At 37.4% G+C, this 19,859-nt stretch overlaps 1 protein-coding gene across 17 annotated transcripts in view; it reads right to left on the bottom strand.

Moving 5' to 3' along the window:
- Positions 1-19,859, bottom strand: part of ptprk (protein tyrosine phosphatase receptor type K) — a 140,873-nt gene that overhangs the window by 71,895 nt on the left and 49,119 nt on the right. For all 17 annotated transcript variants that reach the window (XM_038267636.1, XM_038267638.1, XM_038267643.1 and 14 more), the window contains 4 exons: positions 13,170-13,292; positions 6,931-7,091; positions 5,875-5,926; positions 5,737-5,795 (listed from right to left, as the gene is read on the bottom strand). In XM_038267636.1, the coding sequence (XP_038123564.1) occupies positions 5,737-5,795; positions 5,875-5,926; positions 6,931-7,091; positions 13,170-13,292 (395 nt within the window). The remainder of the gene's footprint in view (positions 1-5,736; positions 5,796-5,874; positions 5,927-6,930; positions 7,092-13,169; positions 13,293-19,859) is intronic.

Here is a 19,859-nt window from a genome sequence, read left to right as displayed (position 1 = left end):
CACTGAGAGAATGCTAAATCCATACTTCCTCCCTCTCTGTATCTTTTACTCTTCTCTAGTTTAAATGCCTTTTAAATGTTTGCTAATGTGTGGTTTACAGTTTTTAAAAAAAATTGATTTTCCCAGTTTCTCAGATTGTGTTTTTTCTGGTCACCTAAATAGCTCCAAAGCTGAAATCTGAATATTTTTAGTTCTAGATACTCTTAATTATAAGGCAACATATTTGGACAGTAGGATCTAAGGTACATTTTTTGTCAGTGAAACTATTTTTTTTGTCAGATTTAGAGCTCTGATACCATCTTCTTCGATAGCTTTTGGAACTAAAAAATTCCCATGAAGCCTTTGGTTCACTGTAGTTTAGGTCCAAGTCGGTTATTCCTTCTTACCTTTCAATACAATTATGCATTTCCTCATTAGCCTCAAGACCCCTTAAATTATGGAATGGACATTATTAACCTCCATTTGTCAAATGTTTGCTGACTAACAAATCACAGTACCGTGAGACAAGATTGTTGATAGCACATGTTTACAAGTTCTCACACAGGAAAAGCTGCTATAAAAAGCTGAAGGCAAAGGACTGACATACACTATATTGCCAAAAGTATTTGCTCACCCATCCAAATTATTGGAATCAGGTGTTCCAATCACTTCCATGGCCACAGGTGTATAAATTCAAGCACCTAGGCATGCAGACTGTTTTTACAAACATTTGTGAAAGAATGGGTCGCTCTCAGGAGCTCAGTGAATTCCAGCGTGGAACTGTGATAGGATGCCACCTGTGCAACAAATCCAGTCGTGAAATTTCCTCGCTCCTAAATATTCCACAGTCAACTGTCAGCTGTATTATAAGAAAATGGAAGTGTTTGGGAACGACAGCAACTCAGCCACGAAGTGGTAGGCCACGTAAACTGACGGAGCGGGGTCAGCGGATGCTGACGCGCATAGTGCGAAGAGGTCGCCAACTTTCTGCAGAGTCAATCACTACAGACCTCCAAACTTCATGTGGCCTTCAGATTAGCTCAAGAACAGTGCGCAGAGAGCTTCATGGAATGGGTTTCCATGGTCGAGCAGCTGCATCCAAGCCATACATCACCAAGTGCAATGCAAAGCGTCGGATGCGGTGGTGTAAAGCACGCCGCCACTGGACTCTAGAGCAGTGGAGACGCGTTCTCTGGAGTGACGAATCGCGCTTCTCCATCTGGCAATCTGATGGACGGGTCTGGGTTTGGCGGTTGCCAGGAGAACGGTACTTGTCTGACTGCATTGTGCCAAGTGTAAAGTTTGGTGGAGGGGGGATTATGGTGTGGGGTTGTTTTTCAGGAGCTGGGCTTGGCCCCTTAGTTCCAGTGAAAGGAACTCTGAATGCTTCAGCATACCAAGACATTTTGGACAATTCCATGCTCCCAACTTTGTGGGAACAGTTTGGAGCTGGCCCCTTCCTCTTCCAACATGACTGTGCACCAGTGCACAAAGCAAGGTCCATAAAGACATGGATGACAGAGTCTGGTGTGGATGAACTTGACTGGCCTGCACAGAGTCCTGACCTCAACCCGATAGAACACCTTTGGGATGAATTAGAGCGGAGACTGAGAGCCAGGCCTTCTCGTCCAACATCAGTGTGCGACCTCACAAATGCGCTTCTGGAAGAATGGTCAAAAATTCCCATAAACACACTCCTAAACCTTGTGGACAGCCTTCCCAGAAGAGTTGAAGCTGTTCTAGCTGCAAAGGGTGGACCGATGTCATATTGAACCCTATGGATTAGGAACGGGATGTCACTTAAGCTCATATGTGAGTCAAGGCAGGTGAGCAAATACTTTTGGCAATATAGTGTATCATCACTCCAGAGTAAGGCTTGGCAAATGCATACATCTTCTTATCATTCTGTTGCATATATCACTTTGATGTATGCATCTACGGGCACTGAATCAAAAAAATGTTTTAAAGCTGCAGGGAGGAGATATTTTCTACCTTGTGTTAGGCTGATTTCTTAGAAATGTAAATATGCTTCTAGACACAGGCTGCATGTGTACATACACTAATATTAACCAAAGTAAAACAAAAACAAAATGTTTCTGCGTCAAAACACAAAAGATAAATTTCTAATAGTGCAGCAAGCAAAAGGAAATGTACCAATGTGTAAAGTCAGCAAAAGCTACAAGAAAAACAGCTTGATCTATATAAACAAGAATATAGTTGCAGCTCCATTAAAATTATTGTGTCATTCATCTACTAATTATGATCTGAAACTAGAATAACATTATTTAATAAAACGTGAATTCCCTTAAAACACAGAGAGGAACTGATCTCAGAGTATAAAACCGATGCATACATTTCTATAAAATAATCTGGTAAGAAATATCCAAAATATTTCCATTTTTGTAGTAATGGCTAAGGGTATTATGAGCGTGCACATGTGGCTGAACTCGACTGGATTTCAGAGTCCTCAGGTTTATACACCTGCATCAAAAACACAAGCTCTGACATACCATTGAATAATGTCAAACCTAATTTGTTATTAGGATTCACTTAAATTGTTTTTAATGATACATCATAAACTTTTTGTGTTTACTAACATTGCTTTAGTATGAAACATTTGAAAAAAAAGTATAACATTATAATGTGCTTTGAACTGGTCTAGATTTTAAAATGATTCAGACCTAGTTTGAGTGCAATGTTTAGTCACTTGTTAAGGGTAACTATATCGCTTACTTAAGTGCATTGTGGAGAATGTTCTTTTTCTGGATGGATCATCAAGATAAGTGGTCCTCCTATTGTAAGGCCGTCCTATGTGCCCGTCCCCATTTTCACTTACTGGTGGTGAGTCTGACAAAGTGGAAAAATTGCAAATCTTCTTTTTGAAAGTAAGCTTACATGAGCGATGCAAATATTTTTAAACAGAGTGTGCACGAGGAGAAATGGGCTCGTTGTTGCTCTCACAAGCGTTTAATAGGCGTTTCCTCTCGGGTGTTGGTACATGGTTGTGCATGTGCATTTTCTTTTTTTAAGTGGAGAGGGCTAACCTGACAACAGCCAGATGCATGTCTCGCTCCGCCTAGCTCCACTCACATACATCTGGGACACCGCCATAGGAATAGCCTTTACTGAAGGCTGGGCCTTATCAAAACTCCTTGCATATGATTGGATAAGCCACTTGTCTGTCATCTTTATCGACGTGCTATTTCAACCACTCACACCGAAGCTAACCCGTGACGCTGTGAGAGGAGGAGCCATTTGGTAGATCAAGCTCTTGCCAAATCCGGTCGGGAGAAGGGCGAAAACATAGTTTCCACCAACAAAAGCCTTCAAAGCCGTTCTCTGATGTTCTTTTAATGAAACAATATCAGATAGATTGGACAACACAGAAGAAATAGCAGCATCAATGCTAACGCTTGCTTCCTCGATGTGAGCTGCCATTGTTGTTGGAATCTCACGGTCGCTTCTCCACTCCAGGACACACCCGCCCTGCGTCCTGATTGGACAGACCATAAATTTGGTTGGGGAAATCACTTTCAATGAGCGGGTTCCCAGATGTATGTGAGTGGAGCTAGGCGGAGCGAGACATGCATCTGGCTGTTGTCAGGTTAGGAGAGGGCGGGTCTTTTCAAAAATTCCTCGAAAATCCTCCACTATACCTTTAACAGTCCTTCTTTTGAGTCTCTCCTCCATAGAAGAGGTAAAGTAAGCTTGTGTAAAGCTATGTTTTATTCCTGACAGAGATTAAGTCCCATTATCTGTGTGTGCACTTTTTCTTTTTCTTGTTTGCTTACAGTACCTAGGCCAAGTGAGGCTGAGTTAATCTGTGTAGCCTGCTAGGATCAAGTTGCCTATGACAGTATTGCTCCCATTAAATTTCTATGCTTTGTTTTTTTACTCTTCCTCATCTACTAAGTGCTTCTATTCACTCTTTCTTAGACATTAGCAAAGAATTCTGTAGGACGTTTCTTCCTGTTAAAATTTAGTCATTACTTTCCAGTGTTGCTACATGCTTTCTCAGCACAAATGATAAATGCAAAGTTACTGACTTTATGCAATAAATGGCTTCTGTAAATAAACAATTGTTAACCTGTCGATATTAATTGAGGGAGTAAATTGTATTACATCAAAATTTTCATTAATCTGGACACCATTTGAATGAATAGAGACTGGATCGTATTAGAGTAACGGGAGTAATGTGAACAGTATTTATATTAGATTGGATATAATTTGATAAAAATCTTACCTGCTTTTTTCTAAATATCTGGAGAGAAAGTATTTCCTGTGACTTAGTCCAATATAAATAAACTGAACTTGAATACTTCAATTAAAGTTGTCTCTTAAAACATCATTATTTTACATTTACCATCACATCCTTTTATTTATTTTCCTTTTTCATATGAAAATGGCTTGTCTCTGCAATTCAATAAACTTGACAATGTTAACATGTGACTTGTGTGAAAAATCTAGTGTCAGTGTGCAGCTTTATTTCAAGTTTCATCAATAAGTGCACATAAAACTGAGTGCTTGGGTTGTTCTTGAAACCTTGATTAAAAATACCTCAATTGTTTGTCTGCTGTGTTACTGCATTTATTAATATATTCCTTTTTTACAAAGTAGGCCTAAATAACTGAAATGAGATTTAAAAAAAATTGAGGCACATCTAAGAGTCAAGCAAAGTAAAAGGACAGCTATGCTGTGAGCAGGGTAGAAAAACACAAACCTGCAGCCTTAGTAGTTAATCAAGAAAGAAACTAACAAACTATTTTTTATTCTGTATCTAAAAATACAAATATTAATTTAAAAACTCACTACCCTAATAACAGAGAACAGAAATTAAAAGTTTTATGATCTTGACTGAAAAGGTTTGATAAAGAAGAAATGATAATTACAGCTCCAGCAAAAGGTTGATGTGTAGGTGGATGTGATTTTTGTGTACTTCTTTTTTTTGTGTCTGCGAGGGTACAGTATGTCTACATGAGAAAAAATTTCCCCTGGAGAAATCAGACTAAATTGCTAACACAGACGCATGTTCAAACATGACAAAATAGCTTCATAACCTCAGAGCCAATAACCTGCTTCAAAGCCTGAAAAAGTTACATGTGGCTCAGCAAATTAAGATGATTATGTTCAATTAAAACACGGGTTTCAAGCTGCTGAGATCCCTGCGCAGTCAGAGGGATGGGGGCTCCAGATGGGCCATTTGAGAGACACTTTGCACTTGGCCTTCTAGTCTTATTATACTGTCCCCAAGCTGTGTCCGCTGGCTTGATTGTATTTATGCCTGCAACAATGTTCAGTGCCAGAATACCATAAAAAATGTGCACAAGTGTCAAAGGCAGTCTCCAAATACACAAAGATAAATTAAAAATAAACAATAACACATTCACACACAAAAAAAAACAGTATACTGTAGCCCAATGCAATTGTCCTGCAACCTCCTCTGCTTTGGAAACTCATTAATTTCCTTTCTGTTTCAACAGGAGCTCATTAGAGATGCACAAATAAAACATTAAATACAATGTTGGTTATGTCAAAGGCACATATGGCAACACACTCGCATACATGCAAATACATGTATGCATTAACACACACCCTAGCCTAATCGTCACCTCCTGAGACCCAGTCAACACAAATAAATCAGCAGCCTGCCTCACAGCATGAATATGTGTCTGTATTTGTGTGTGATGTTTGTTTTCACATTAGCACTACTGGAAATGAATCCTTCCACAAAGGTTTTGGCTGCATCGCATAATTTACCTGGTATTCATTAGGCCAGAAGGTGGACACAGCAAGTTCAGCTTTCAGCCAGCCTTTACCTAGGTGGCAAAAGTTAGGGTCAACATGAGAAAATGAGATTTAAAAAAATTTAAACCAGCTGAGTGAGTGTAACTTTACCAGTGTAGGATGTCACATTCCATATAGGGTTTGCCAAAGGACCTTTATTCACCTAAAAAGAATTCAGAAAACAACATTTTAACTTGAGTTGCATGACAATGATTTCTGATAAATCAAATAAAACTTCTGATTCAGAATCCAGTCCCAGTCTTAAGCACTTGCTGCTATTACAGTATCTAAATATCTAAGTATCTGTTTAATCATTTAAAATCAGTTACACTGTTACAGCAACATTGTTATTCAGGGTTATCCTAGTGTAAAAATTTCAAACTGGAACAGTACCACCTTATACTGTAAAATAGGCCTGTAGGATCAAGAAAGTCTTGCATTGAAAATAATGTTGGTAAATTTATTGTAGATGATATTAGTTGTGATTTATATAGTTATTTTCTTCTTTCCTCTCTCTCTAATTTGTATTCCCATCCCATGATTGTTGGCAATTTTGGCAATGTAATTTAAATCCTGAGCTTCTGCTGTTAGACTCTGTCTAAATGAATGGATATGAAATTAGCATGAAAAATGTAAGTTGAGTTGAGTACATTAGAAAAAAAATTGTATTTCAGAGATGTGCATTTCATTATATATTGTGGGATTTTAAAAAGGATTTATATATAAATTCTGGAGAAAAATAAGTATTTGGTCACCAACAAACAAGCAAAATGTCTGGCCCTCATAGAACTGTAACTTTTTCATCAGGAAGCCAATTAGCCCTCCACTCGTTACCTGCATTATTGGCACCTTTTTAACTTGCTATCTTCATAAAAGACAGTTATCCTACACCTCAAACAGTCAGATTCCAAACTCAACCATTGAAGGAAGAAACCTGTAGTCCTGCACCAGTTTGAGAAGAGTGGATTTAGGAGGAGAGCTCAATTTCTGCAACGATCATGGCTACAGTTTACATTCTGAATTCATTTATACTTTTCTCCTCCAAGCGAGAGATTAAGCTTAATAAAGGGAACTAATCATGCTCACACCATTAGGCCATTACAACCCAAGGCTCTTCCACAAATGTTGGTAAAAGTACTCAAGTTGCTCTGGATTAGCATTCAGTACCTTCACCAGGATGTTAAGAGTTCCTGGGCTGGAGCCATCAGGGCTTATCAGGAGATAGTTGAAGTCAATACAATGTGTGTCATTCTCTTTCATGACTGGCAGCTGAAACCGGGCCTTCTCCCCGACATCATACTGAGAAACGTCCACATACATGTAGGAACCTGAGTGCAGAGGTAGACAAGGAAAAAATACAACATGAAGACAAACATTCCAGAGAAAAACTATGGTACTCTTGTTATTGTAAGCCAATAATCTGCACCTTTTTATGACAGTTGGTTTTGATTGTTCTCAAAATAGTTATTGCAATACAGCGCCTAAAGAGACTACTTAGTGGTGCCCTTTGAGGAGGCAGTCAGTGTGAAGACAGTCACTAGTATGACTGTACTTGCCAAGAGTGGGCTGTATGCCCACAGCTTGTCTTACATGTACCTACATGAATAAACCCACTGCTTTGTGTAGGTTTTTTTTCAGCATTATGCATTAGAATTGCCAAGGGAGCATTTCTCATAAAAACACCAGTAAATTTAACTCCTGACTAACTGATTTCTTACATCACAGACAAACAGGATGGGATTTTAGATTAGTCTTATCTATTATTTCCCTCTCTGCCACTCTATTAACTTTCTGATAAAGAATATGAATCACTGCCTCCACAATTTAAAAACTGTTTAAACGGTGAGTTAATGCAGCTGCTCTTTAAAATGGCCAGATAAGCTATGTGATGGTAAGATTTCACTGACCCTCTTGTACAAGATAAAAACTAAAATGTGTTAAATGATAAAATCAGAATGCATAATGATGTGACTGTCCTAATGTTTAGTTAACAAAAAAAGTTTGCCCACTTATGATGAGTTGCCAGCTTTTTGGCTTAAGTTGGTACTATATCTCTATAACATTAATTTGGCTAAAGGACTGGTCAATAAATGAATATAGACAAGCAATTTAAATAGTAAATTCATGTGTATATATATAAACTTAAACAACCAATATCGGTTAGATTAAACTCATCAGTACTAATGAATATATTAAATGTCCTGTTTATCCTACCTCACAAACATTAGTACCTCGCAGACACAGATAAATTATTGCTACAATAAGCATTTCTCCCCTGAATGTCTTAAAACTTTCATCTCATTTAAACACAAGTCAGTCGCCTACTTCTTTTTTTTTTTTGTCTCAAAGGAAATTGGTGAAAGCATTACAGATATCACTGGTACACTACGGGCCGTTTTAATACTTTATTTTCCCTATCAACCATTATGATGAATGGAGGAAAAAGATAATAACACTTAATCTGGGTATACAAAGAGCCTGCCCATCCAGATGTTCAAATAATCAGCTAACCCCTTCGCCAGATGTTGCTCCTCTGCAAAATAATGAAATCTGATCATTTCCTGTTTGTTATTAATTTGACAATTTAACATTAGCTAGTTATAAATGAGATGCGAGCCAAATATGTTTTATTTTTCTTTAAGGCTGTGTGGAGGCAGTATGAAACAAACCAAATGATATAATAAGCCCCGCTTGTTCCAGTATTTTCTATTTTTAAGATGAGTCATTGAACTATTCTTTGTCTTTCAGGTATAAAATATTACTATATTACTATTTGTTTGTGGCAACAGAGCAAGAAATATGATAAGACCCTATAATAAGGCATAATTAACCTTACAGTTCATAATATTTAACACAAAAAGAAATGACAAAGGCTATTTTATTATATTTGTATACTATTTTATATCCCATATAAATTGTACAATAGTTTTAGGAGCGGTATGGTTTACCATTTATTGCTTAGCTTATTTAGTTTGGAAAAACATGAAACAACCCCTGCAGAAGAAAAAGGAACATTGTCAGCTTTTAACAAATGAACATAAACATCTGCTTAGGGACACACATTTTGCCAACAAAGTTATTTAGCAAATTCCCTCTGCCTGACCTCACTTCTGTTGTCGTACCCTGCATGCCTATGTCACACATGTTAAAGATCAAAGTTGATTCCCTCCTTATTTACTGAAATTAAGTTGCTCACTGGTTGTTGATTTCAACAAAGGTCCAAAAAACACACACAAAAATTAACTGATCAACGTCAGCCTCATTTCTTACTTTGGCTCTGAAACTTAAATGGTGACATGAATAAAAAGTGTTATTAAATTGGCTGCCAGCTAAAAATACTTCTCTCAGTTAGAGACCCAGATATGTCAGAATACACACAATACCACAAAATATAACCTTTGGCACTCTAGCACATTATCTTCTATAGAAATAATCTCAAACAAATGTATTAATGGTGTGTTAAAACTATTTAGTGATGTTTACGATAAAAACAAAATCTCAGACCTTACAATTACAATAATGACAATGAACAACATGGAACTAAATGATGTGGTAAAATATGGGTGAAAGTCAATAAAACTAGAAGCATTCAAATCAGGTCTGTGACATCCAAGCCAACTTCATGATTCCAAGAACATCTGACATTTTGTGCCTGGCAGTTTCAAAAATGGCTGATGTCTTTGAAAATGGCTCCTAATAGAAGGATGAGATAGTACAAGCATGAGTCTAAAAAAAGCTGCTGTGACAGACTAAGACCTAAATGTGTCACAAAACAACAGCAGCAACAGTGTGGTAGTGATGCGGTCATATTCTTTGGGAAAACAACATAATTATAAGTTTAGTTTACCATACTTGTATTTTGCACATTTTGTAAATTTTGTATACAGTTTAAGTTTTTGAATCAAACAACTAAGCACTTATCTTCTTTTCAGTCATAAGTAGCAAGTCCAGAGTGAATACAAGACTGAATCTTTTTTTTTTTTTGCAAATAGCACTTTTTTCCCCCTTTTTCTACCCTACATCAATATTATCACAAGCTTTTTAATGTACTGCTCATGCTATATAATACAAATGTAGATTAATGCTTCGCTAAATGCATGCATAATTCCAAAGTGGGCTTCAAAAAAGCGGCTGTACATTTTTTTAGGTTTTTGGAATAACAGGAATGTGCAAAATCTGGTTAAAGCTTTGCACAAATGTATTTTTTCCACATTATTCATTCCACAGTTGATAGAAAAGTAAGAAAATAATCTAAAAGAAAAGTTAAAAGTGAAACTTATGATAGTCAGAAAATCTTAATTCACTTATATTGGAATCAGGTGAGTTAGTTACAATTGAAGTTAAAAATAAAACATCAAAGACTATCTTAAAATATTTTGTAGTTGTTCTTATTAAGGACTGAATTTATCAAATGCTTGCTCAAATCATAGAAAAAGAAAAAATGCGAATAAATATGTATAAATTCCATACAGCTCTGTCTAAACAATCATTAGTGTTCAGAGCTCCATAAATATATCCTGACTGCACTTACCACCTTCTCGGAGATTATAGTTAAAGTATAGCATAGAGGCTGTCAAAGATGTGGCTTTTATGCTATTTTAAGGATGCGTTGATGCATTTCTCACTATTTATTATCAAAACATCTGGTGACACTGCACCAATTTTCATCTTCGTCGATTTTTTCTCCTCCCTTATTTAAGAAATTGCTATTGAAAGCTGGAGGGAAAAGAGGAGACATGAAGAGAAAGGCATGCCAAATAGGTTTGGAGTGTTACTGGCTGACAACATTATGAGTCGAGAGTATCTGCTTTAGTCTGCTGAGCCTCAGAGCTCCAGCCTGTGAATGTTCAACTGGCGCAGCGTTCTTTGCCAACATAGCTTCCCAGCGCTAGTCATGGTGAACTGCCAACATCAACCCCCAGTGAGACACATAGATGAATTTTAGCTTTTAAAAAATGACAAACCATCCATAGACACTTAACACTTTTGGTTCATGGAGTGATTAGTAAACAGGACAAATAAATCTAGAATAAGGCAGCTATGTTTTACTTTTGGCAAGAACAATTGAAAGAAATTACCTTTTGTATTGCTTCTTTCTCATGTCACCTACCATCTTGGAGATGCCAAAAAATTTAAATAATACACTAAAGATAATTAAATTTGCCATCCTGTTGTTTAACTGAATATTCTGCTTTTTTTTTTTTTATTTAGCCATGCCTCTTAGGGTTCCAATCAAAACATATCGTCTAAGCCCATAGGCAAGGCATTTACACTTACAACTGAAGACAATCCTCTCTGAAAAATCCTACTTAAATGCTACCTCTCTAATCCCCTCCTGAAGCCTTGTTTCCTATTCACTGCATCACCGCTCCGCACCCTGCTGGCATTATTAGCACATCAAATGTCAGTTCATGCTCCTGTACCTTTAGGCTTGGCACTGAACTCCTCCTTCCAGCAACCAACATCTCGGAACCATTAACCTGCTCTGCAATCCCTCTGCCCTGCTCATCCCACAAGGTTCTGGAGAAGTTAATGCTATGTTAATTCTAGGCATTACGGATCAGTTCCCCTCGGGAAAGGTGTTTAACCTCATCGAAGTGGCAACTCTGCCCACACTGAAGAGTGACACCACTTGGTATTTATGATATATAATCCAAGGTTGTCCACCACTGGACACCTGTGCTTTGCCAAATGTACAAAACAACAACCAACAGTTTTAGATGTAAGTTAATGTGAAAGCTGAAGGAAAAAAAGGTTGATATTAACTTTTCTTTGAATGTCACCAAAGGTGAGTTGCCATAATAAGAAGCATCAGAGATAAACATCATTATATTGTCATGGTAACAATGTTATAATGCTTCCTGACGAAAAGAGGGCACAAAGGGAAAATTAAGATAAGAGGAGACAAACAGTGAAGGAAGAGAAAAAAACAACAGCAAAAGAGACAAACCTTACAGAAAACATATTTGCAATCCCAACTTAAAATCATTACTCACACATCTCAACATCTTGCGCTAAGATTTTAATTTGGTGAAGCAAGTTATTATTTGAACATTGCACAGCTAGTTAACGCTACAACATTTTTCGTTTAACACTAAAGTAGGCAACCTTGCCCATTGGCCGCTGTTGATTAATGACCTCATATTCTGTTAATTAGACACTCGGCCCTGAGGCAGAACGATTTAATTTCCCCTTCATCATCATTGCTGAGGAAAAAAAAAAGACCTGCTGATTGAAGAGGGGCAGAGGAGAGAAGGAAGGAGGAGAGGAAAGGAAAGGACAAGAAAGGGGAGGTTAAAGAGGGGGAGTCTGGGAAGCAACACTAGGATTTGATTGAAAACAAACCCAAAACCTTTTAAAGTAAAAAATCTATTTATCTTCTCTTTTCTCTGACGCATCCATAACTACCAGCAGAATTTGCCCCAAGCTTTACAAAAAAAAAACAACAACAACAAAAACTGATTATTAGTATCAAACACTAACACAGGAAGCTTTTTGTTGGGGAGGCTGAAGTAGTTAAGCTTGTTGCTGCAACAGCAAGTCCCAACAAGATGCTTTCAGAGGTGTCATACAAAAAACACAGCTGTGGGGTTTGTAAAATGATTGATGAAAGAAGAGAAAACTGAAAGCATATTATGTTGCCCTAAAAACTTGCACTGCCATGTATTTCTTCTTTACAGTCGGTACTGTGAGCATTCATCCTTCATTAAGGAAATATGAAAGCCTATAAAATTATAATTAGAACATGGATTTTGGGGCAATAGTCAAAGTTTTAGAGTTCTTTCATCCGTCAATCATTACAGTTAACAAACTTGTGTTTGCCCCTAAAGATCACTACTGGTTTTATTTCAGGATACAGGTATACTTCTTAATTTTTTTTTTCAAATAAACTTCAGTATGGTTCAGCTATTTAAAATGGCATTCTTCCAATGTGATATCAACCAAGTTAAAATAGTTCTTCAATTGATAGATTGGGGTTATTGGAAATTCTTAGTTATTTCTTACTAATTAAAAATGGATATTAATAAATCCTATTAACAATGTAATTGCTGATGTCCTCTACTTCAGTTTTTGTAAAACTTAAATGTTTTTTTATATATACTTGCTATATGAAATAGGAATTTCTGACGGGTACATTTTTAATTACATTTCAATTCAACTTAAAAGAACTTACTAACCATTAGCTAAACTACTTGCAGTACGACAAAAATAGGACACTCTGAGGGATCTTTAGAGCGCCATAGCTAATGTTCTGGGATCACATCAAATTCCAATATAATGATAAATATAATTGAAAAATAGAAGGATGACAACTTTTTTAAAGGATTTAAAAATCGTCCAGATTTTTGATCATTCAATGAACTGTTGGTGCTAAAAATAGGAAGGTATTCAAAGATGGACGTTACCTTGTGGCAGATCTGGTGAGACGTATGGCACTTCTTGCGTGTTGATGTGCGCCCAGTCAAAGTCGTCATAAGGGTCTTGTTGGTAATCGCACTGAGAGAAGCCTTCATCAAATGTACAGCTTCCTGCAGACAAAAAGACACATTATAAAGTTGATTTACTATGACAGTATTATAGCCTGCAGACATGACTAAAGTTTACTTTGAAACAATATTTATGTTCTCCCCCTTTAATACTTTCCCATTTTCTTTTTTTTCTGCCACTGAGTTGTTGCCTGAGTTCATTTCTAAAGCACCAGGAGTCCGAGCTCCATCAGTCATCACTCGAGGCCAGTGAGGACCACCTCTGACTCAAACATCAGAGCCTTCAGCTGATCATCTGAGCCCATCACCTCAGCCTTGGGGGAACCATGTGTGAGCTGGCTGCCTCCGGCTCCGCCTTAACAGGAAGTTGGCTCTAACACAATGAGACGTCACTTGTCCCTAACAGCCAGCCTAACCGATCGACCTGCAGTGATCTGTGCCTCATACTAGAAATATCGCTGATAGGAACAGCATGCTGGTCACTACTAGCTCTCTGATTCATTGACCTAGCAGTGATGCACAGCTTGTGTTAATAAAATGCCTGGAAGACACATGGATAAGAAAAGACACAATACCATCTGATTCAAGTCTGTGCCAGTTAGTGAAAGAGGTGTCCTTTGGTGTCCTTTATGTGTGTTATTAAACATATATACACATACACATTTTTGCAATAATCTAAAGATTACTTGATTTTAAGTGAATGGTATCTTCATTTAAAGCAGCAACTATGTTTACATGCACAAAATTTCATGACTGAATTGAAATGTATTGAAATTAAAAACAAGAAATAATCAGACTGTACCACCTTTACTGAAATAATTATCATGTATAAAACAGTAAATCAGACTAAAAATGAGTATTAAACATGCTGATTGGAATATTCTGATAACAGCTAGCCTGAGTGATCAGCTAAATGCGCACACAGGTCAGCTTACCTTATTCAGAATAACGTGATTGGATTGTCCATCAGCAAAAGACAACCCTCTCATTCGGATTACAACTTTGTTCCGATCCTGCCCCATCAGATCATTCTCACTGACACATTTTTCTTCTAATGAGCCATTTATTCTGATTACATATGTCCATGTAAAGGTAGCTATTGTTGTTGCTGAATTTCAAAAGGGCTGATCTAATTAACATGATGAAGATGGAGGCAACATCAGTGCTTAAGCACACTTTTCTCACATAGTATGAAAATTGTGTAAATGTTTTAAATATTGTACTGCTTTACTTTTCGTAATAGGTCTGTTGTGGAAATCACAAATTCTCTGGTAACTGGGATATATTTTTTTTTTTTCATTTGATGCTATTATTGGACAGTTTATGTTCTCAGATATATTTTTTTCTCCAAAGCAGTAAAACAGATCAAACATACAAAACTCCAGTTCAATATGACAACCCTAACCCTAAGCCAAACCCTAAGCCTTTCTGCAGGGAAGCTGCTGAATCCATTACAGGAGAAGAGTAAAAGTTAACCATTTTCAGTATCGATAATGTTTTTACAAGGTCAAAGAAAGAAAAAGAGAACAGATGTATTTTCTATTTAGGCATGTTGGGCATTTTGTTGCTACAACAGAGAGCTAGGTCATGGTCTTTTTGTTCTTTTACAGTTGTTTTTTTTTTGAGTCCAACTTTTTTAGTAACAGACTCAGACTGTCTGCCACTGAACATAAGTTTGTACCTTACATGGAGACATGTGGTCAAAATGAAGACGTGAATAAACCTGGTATTTTCTTGGTAGGTTAGGTGTATTAAAGCAAAGTTAAAGTAATGGTCTCCACTTATGATAGAAAAAGGGATTGATCTTTGTTGTAAGGAATGAAAACTGTTTTAAACTAACTACTTTCTTCTATCAGCAGGCTGACTTTGCCCATATTTCTTGTACAGATTACTAAAATAACTGAGACAAGAAGTCAATAAATAAATGTGTTTTGTGAATCAGTATGCAAACATAAGTGATTAAAACTGCTGCTGACCTTTACAAATTTGAGAATCGGAAATCTGCAATACAACTGTGAAAGGTAAAGTTTCTACAATTCCATTTCTTACATTAAAATGAAACGCAGCCAAACATGAAATTAAACCCAAAGTTCATGTAAGATCCCCAGAAACGTTCTCTTTTGGTGTATTTTGTGCCTCCAGAGGACATTATGAATGAATTCAATAAAAAACCAGGCAGTTCGCATGCCCCAGAGTGCAAGTCAGGGACTTTCTTTCAGTTGACACGACAGAGCACTCCAATGTCAGAATTTTAAGGCAGATAGAAAAAAGTTATTTTGTTAAATATTTGGCTTTTTGGTGCTTTACCAAGTTTTTAAATACTTTCTATTCAATCTTTGAGGCCGGCATCAGAGGTGATAATCTCAAAACACACATTTTTTCCTCTTTTTTAAGTTTAAAAGGTATGAAGGAGAAAAAAGAACGAAACATTGAAATACAATTTGTTTTAATAAAAGTGACAAAAAAAACACTGAAGGCATTGGTTAATCGGAGGGGGTCACATTCCAGCATCATCAGCAACCAGCATACCAGCAACATACACTTACTGGTATTCCTTTTTAGGTTATAGCTTCACTACCTGTGTCCTAAAGCAAACAGTGGCGGTTGTGACGGAGAGCAGAACGACAGCCCCTCAGATACCCTGCTGATCCGAGCTCTTGCTACAGAAGCTTAGCAAGAGGTGACAGGCGCCGCCAGAGGAGAAACAAGTTAACATCAAACTAAGCGAGTGTCTTCAGCTGCATAGCTGGCTGTGACTCACAGCCCCAAAGGGACACTGGATAACATTCCTCCCAGCGACACCCTTTAATTCAGCCTCTCTTTGTGGAATTTAGTTCAGTCACAATCAGTTCAATTAAGTATTTGTCAGGGCAAGTTACCAGAAGATAGGATAATGAAAATACTGTTCACATGAGAAACATGCATTAAAATGTTTTTTGTTTTGTTTTTTGCTTGATAAGAAATATTTTGTCTCGTAAGTCAAATTTCAGCACTGGATAAAAATAATGACCTTCTGCACTTCTGATGTCAAAATGTTAGTGTTAGTCTCCGTGTGCATGCTTGTATAAAACTGCAGGACATCTTGGTCTCCTACAGTGCGTGTCAGTTTACATCTTTCTGCCATGTAGTTCCCCCTGCATGGTCCAAAAGAGCAAAGTGTGAAATGCTGGGTTTTTGCAAGAACAATACCTGACACATTTATTGGAAGAAAATAGATTTTGTATCTGGCAAACCGTTTCTCTGTTTATGAGAATAAAGTTATCAGATAATTACTAGGTGAAATGCTCATTGACAACCCATATTCAGTTTCTGAATAGATTTTACTTAAATCTTCTAATTTTTCCAAAGGTTCATAAACATAATATGATCCTAAAAGCAGCTGGAAGGGTAACCAGGCCACAGTGTCAGAGTAGTGGCCCCATACCAAACAGCATGAGATGCTTTTATAAATATTCATCCTTTGAGGTTTTCCTGGTCGAGTCCAAGCAGAAAAAAGTTAAAATGCTCATTTTTGTTATGGTTATCTCAGTAGATTTTTAAAGGCTTGATATATATTTCTCTTGTAAACATTTTAATGTGTCTTGTGTTAGATAAGGTACACAAGCTTAAAGGAATAGTACACCCAAAACATGATTAGCCTTCATTTTCTACTCACCCCCATGCTGAACAACACTCTGGAGTACTTTTTTGATATCTCAAATGCATCTGGAGATCTGGGAGGCTTCTTTCTGTCTGCTGACATTCAAATAATGGAGGTCTATGGTGACCGAGACAGAAAGGTCCATAAAAGTCCACAAAAAACGTGTCAATATTCCTCCATACTGCTCGTCCAATGTATTCCAAGTGTCCTGAGTGGGTAGCATCCAGAATTTACTCGAAACGAAGTCATTTAGAATGTTTTTAGAGCATAAACAGTAGTGTATAGGATTTCGCACATGCGCGTTCACGACGCTACGGAAGCCGGCAGACCAAACCAGATGAAAGTGCGCATTCAGCGTCTGCTCTGCCAATAATGCAAGCGTAGAAATAGGAATGTGATGTTTACCTGTGCAAAGAAAGAAACAACGAAAGAAAAATGTCTGAGGACTTCAGTGTTGAGGAAGAGCATGAGTTCTTTGCCGAGCTGAATGCGCTGGTTCGGTCTGCCGGCTTCCGTAGCGTCGGGAGCGCGCATGTGCGCGCTTTCAGGAAATCCTATACACTACTGTTTATGCTCTAAAAACATTCTAAATGACTTTGTTTCGAGTAAATTCTGGATGCTACCCACTCAGGACACTTGGAATACATTGGACGAGCAGTATGGAGGAATATTGACACGTTTTTTGTGGACTTTTATGGACCTTTCTGTCTCGGTCACCATAGACCTCCATTATTTGAATGTCAGCAGACAGCAAGAAGCCTCCCAGATCTCCATATGCATTTGAGATATCAAAAAAGTACTCCAGAGTGTTGTTCAGCATGGGGGTGAGTAGAAAATGAAGGCTAATCATGTTTTGGGTGTACTATTCCTTTAAGTACATAGAATAAAAAGTAGTAAGAAACCAAGAATTTAACTGGTGTTTTCTTCTTTTTTTTATAACCCTTCTTTGGTGCAAAACTGGAGCAAATCTATTTGTCAATGTTGTCATATTTTAGGGGCACTTAGCCTTGGATTGTATATTACAGCATGTTTGGCCTTCTTTCACCACTTTGACTCTACCTACATACCACTGAGTAAGTGTCATTTGTGTGAAGGCTTGTCCTATCAATTTTGCCTTTCAAAAATGGAATAGAAATTGTATTAGGGCTAAATTGAAACAGAACATGCTTTAAATTTGTGCTGCAGGGTTTTAACCAAGTACACATGAGCATAGCGGCTATGAAAGAGGTGTTTGACCTTGGCTGAGTAGAGAATAAAAACAACCCTCTGTTCCATTTTGTTAAAATTTTCTGATTTCTGTACATTCCAAAACTCATGTTTGGGCACCTCTGAGCTTTCAGCTGCTAACATGCTTAAAGCAGTGATTGTGTGTGTGTGCCTATGTTAGAACTGAGAAAAAAGTGTGAAAATGTCTGTGCACACATACAAACCTCAAGTTAGCCCGCTCACGGTCTCAGTTAACACTTCTAGTGTTACTAAAAGTCTAGCCAACAAAAGCCAGCATAGAGAAGCACTGAAGCATGCATCTGACGGTAAATCCATGCTGCCAATAATGATTCAAGCAGATCTTGATCTCATATTTTGCAACCATACAGTCATTTGTTCAAATTGTATATTACAAAACTTTTTCTTACACTTGTTATTTAGATTAGATAAGAATAATATTTTCTAGTTTTAGGAGTTTATTTAATGATAAAAACATATATATTATTCTAATTGCTCAAATAATGGAGGGCTTTTTTTTATCACTTTCCTCTAATGCAGAAGATTACAAAAGATGTTGAAATGGTTGAAAGCCAAGTTGAGGATTTCATAGCTTTGTCAACTTCTAATTTTAATTAACACTATTTTACTTGAAGGCAAATTTGTGGATGTATTCCATTTGTGTTGGAAAAGATCTGATTCTATCTGTAAAATGTTGTAACATATGCCTTTCGCCTTGAGGAAAAATTTTACAGCTACCTTAGAGGAGTTGGCTACTCTGGCTACATGGTTCACTCTTTTCAGGGTAGTGCATTTTTCAGAATGTACTAATGGACGATGTGGTATAACTAATCTTTACACCAGCTTTCAAAGTACATGTATATGCATGAGTAATTGTCCAGATGGGTCATTATTGCCACCTTCTCCTACATTACAAGGACATACATGCACGCTCATGCTCACACAAAAACACATACAGAGCAAGAGGAAGAATGAGAGGGAAACACACAGGCTGCATGTTAATCACTTCCTAATCAGGCTCTCTGATTGGTCGCCTCACTAATGAAATAATGGCGATTCATTTGCATAATAAAATAATTAGAGGGACCTGATAAAGGCTCAAGGGCAGAGAGGGGAAACCACACACACACAGTGACACAGGATGACTGCAGTATTCTCTAAAAGACTGCTGAAAGGCATCAGACAACATCTGCCACCGTTACTCAGAATCATTTTGTGTTGATCTGCATTGACCTCTACCTACATGAGGTGAATCAGACAATACCACTTTCAGTAAAACTCTTCAAAAACATGGATCTGTACATGCCCTGGGGGACTGGGGGGTGGGGGGGGGGGTGGTGGGGGGGGGGGGTGTCCTAGGAGGTAAGAGGGCCAACTCCCAGTAGATTGTTAGTGTAGATTCAGATTATTGGTTGGCAAGGAATGGACTGTGCGACAATAGCTAGCTTGATTAGCTTTTTCTTCTCTTATTGTGATCTCCCTGATCTGCAGAATAGGCAGTATTAAATCAGATCTAACAGCTGCTGTGTATAAACTGAGGTGTCATTTTCTCCTCTGATGAATTAACAAAACGTCCTTCGAAATGACTAAGCTACATTGGAATTCAAAATCAATATTTTTTGAAAGAAACTGAATAGTAATGTGACCCTGATTTTCTGCAATTTTGTTTTTAAAACTAAAGAAAACGCATTTTACATTACCGTTATTTCTAATTCTAGTACCAAACCAATGACATTGTACTTTGG

This window comes from Cyprinodon tularosa, unplaced genomic scaffold (genome assembly GCF_016077235.1).
Source record: "Cyprinodon tularosa strain WSP-4 unplaced genomic scaffold, ASM1607723v1 ctg68, whole genome shotgun sequence".
Classification (NCBI taxonomy): domain Eukaryota; kingdom Metazoa; phylum Chordata; class Actinopteri; order Cyprinodontiformes; family Cyprinodontidae; genus Cyprinodon; species Cyprinodon tularosa.
This window is presented reverse-complemented; position numbering and strand designations above follow the sequence as displayed.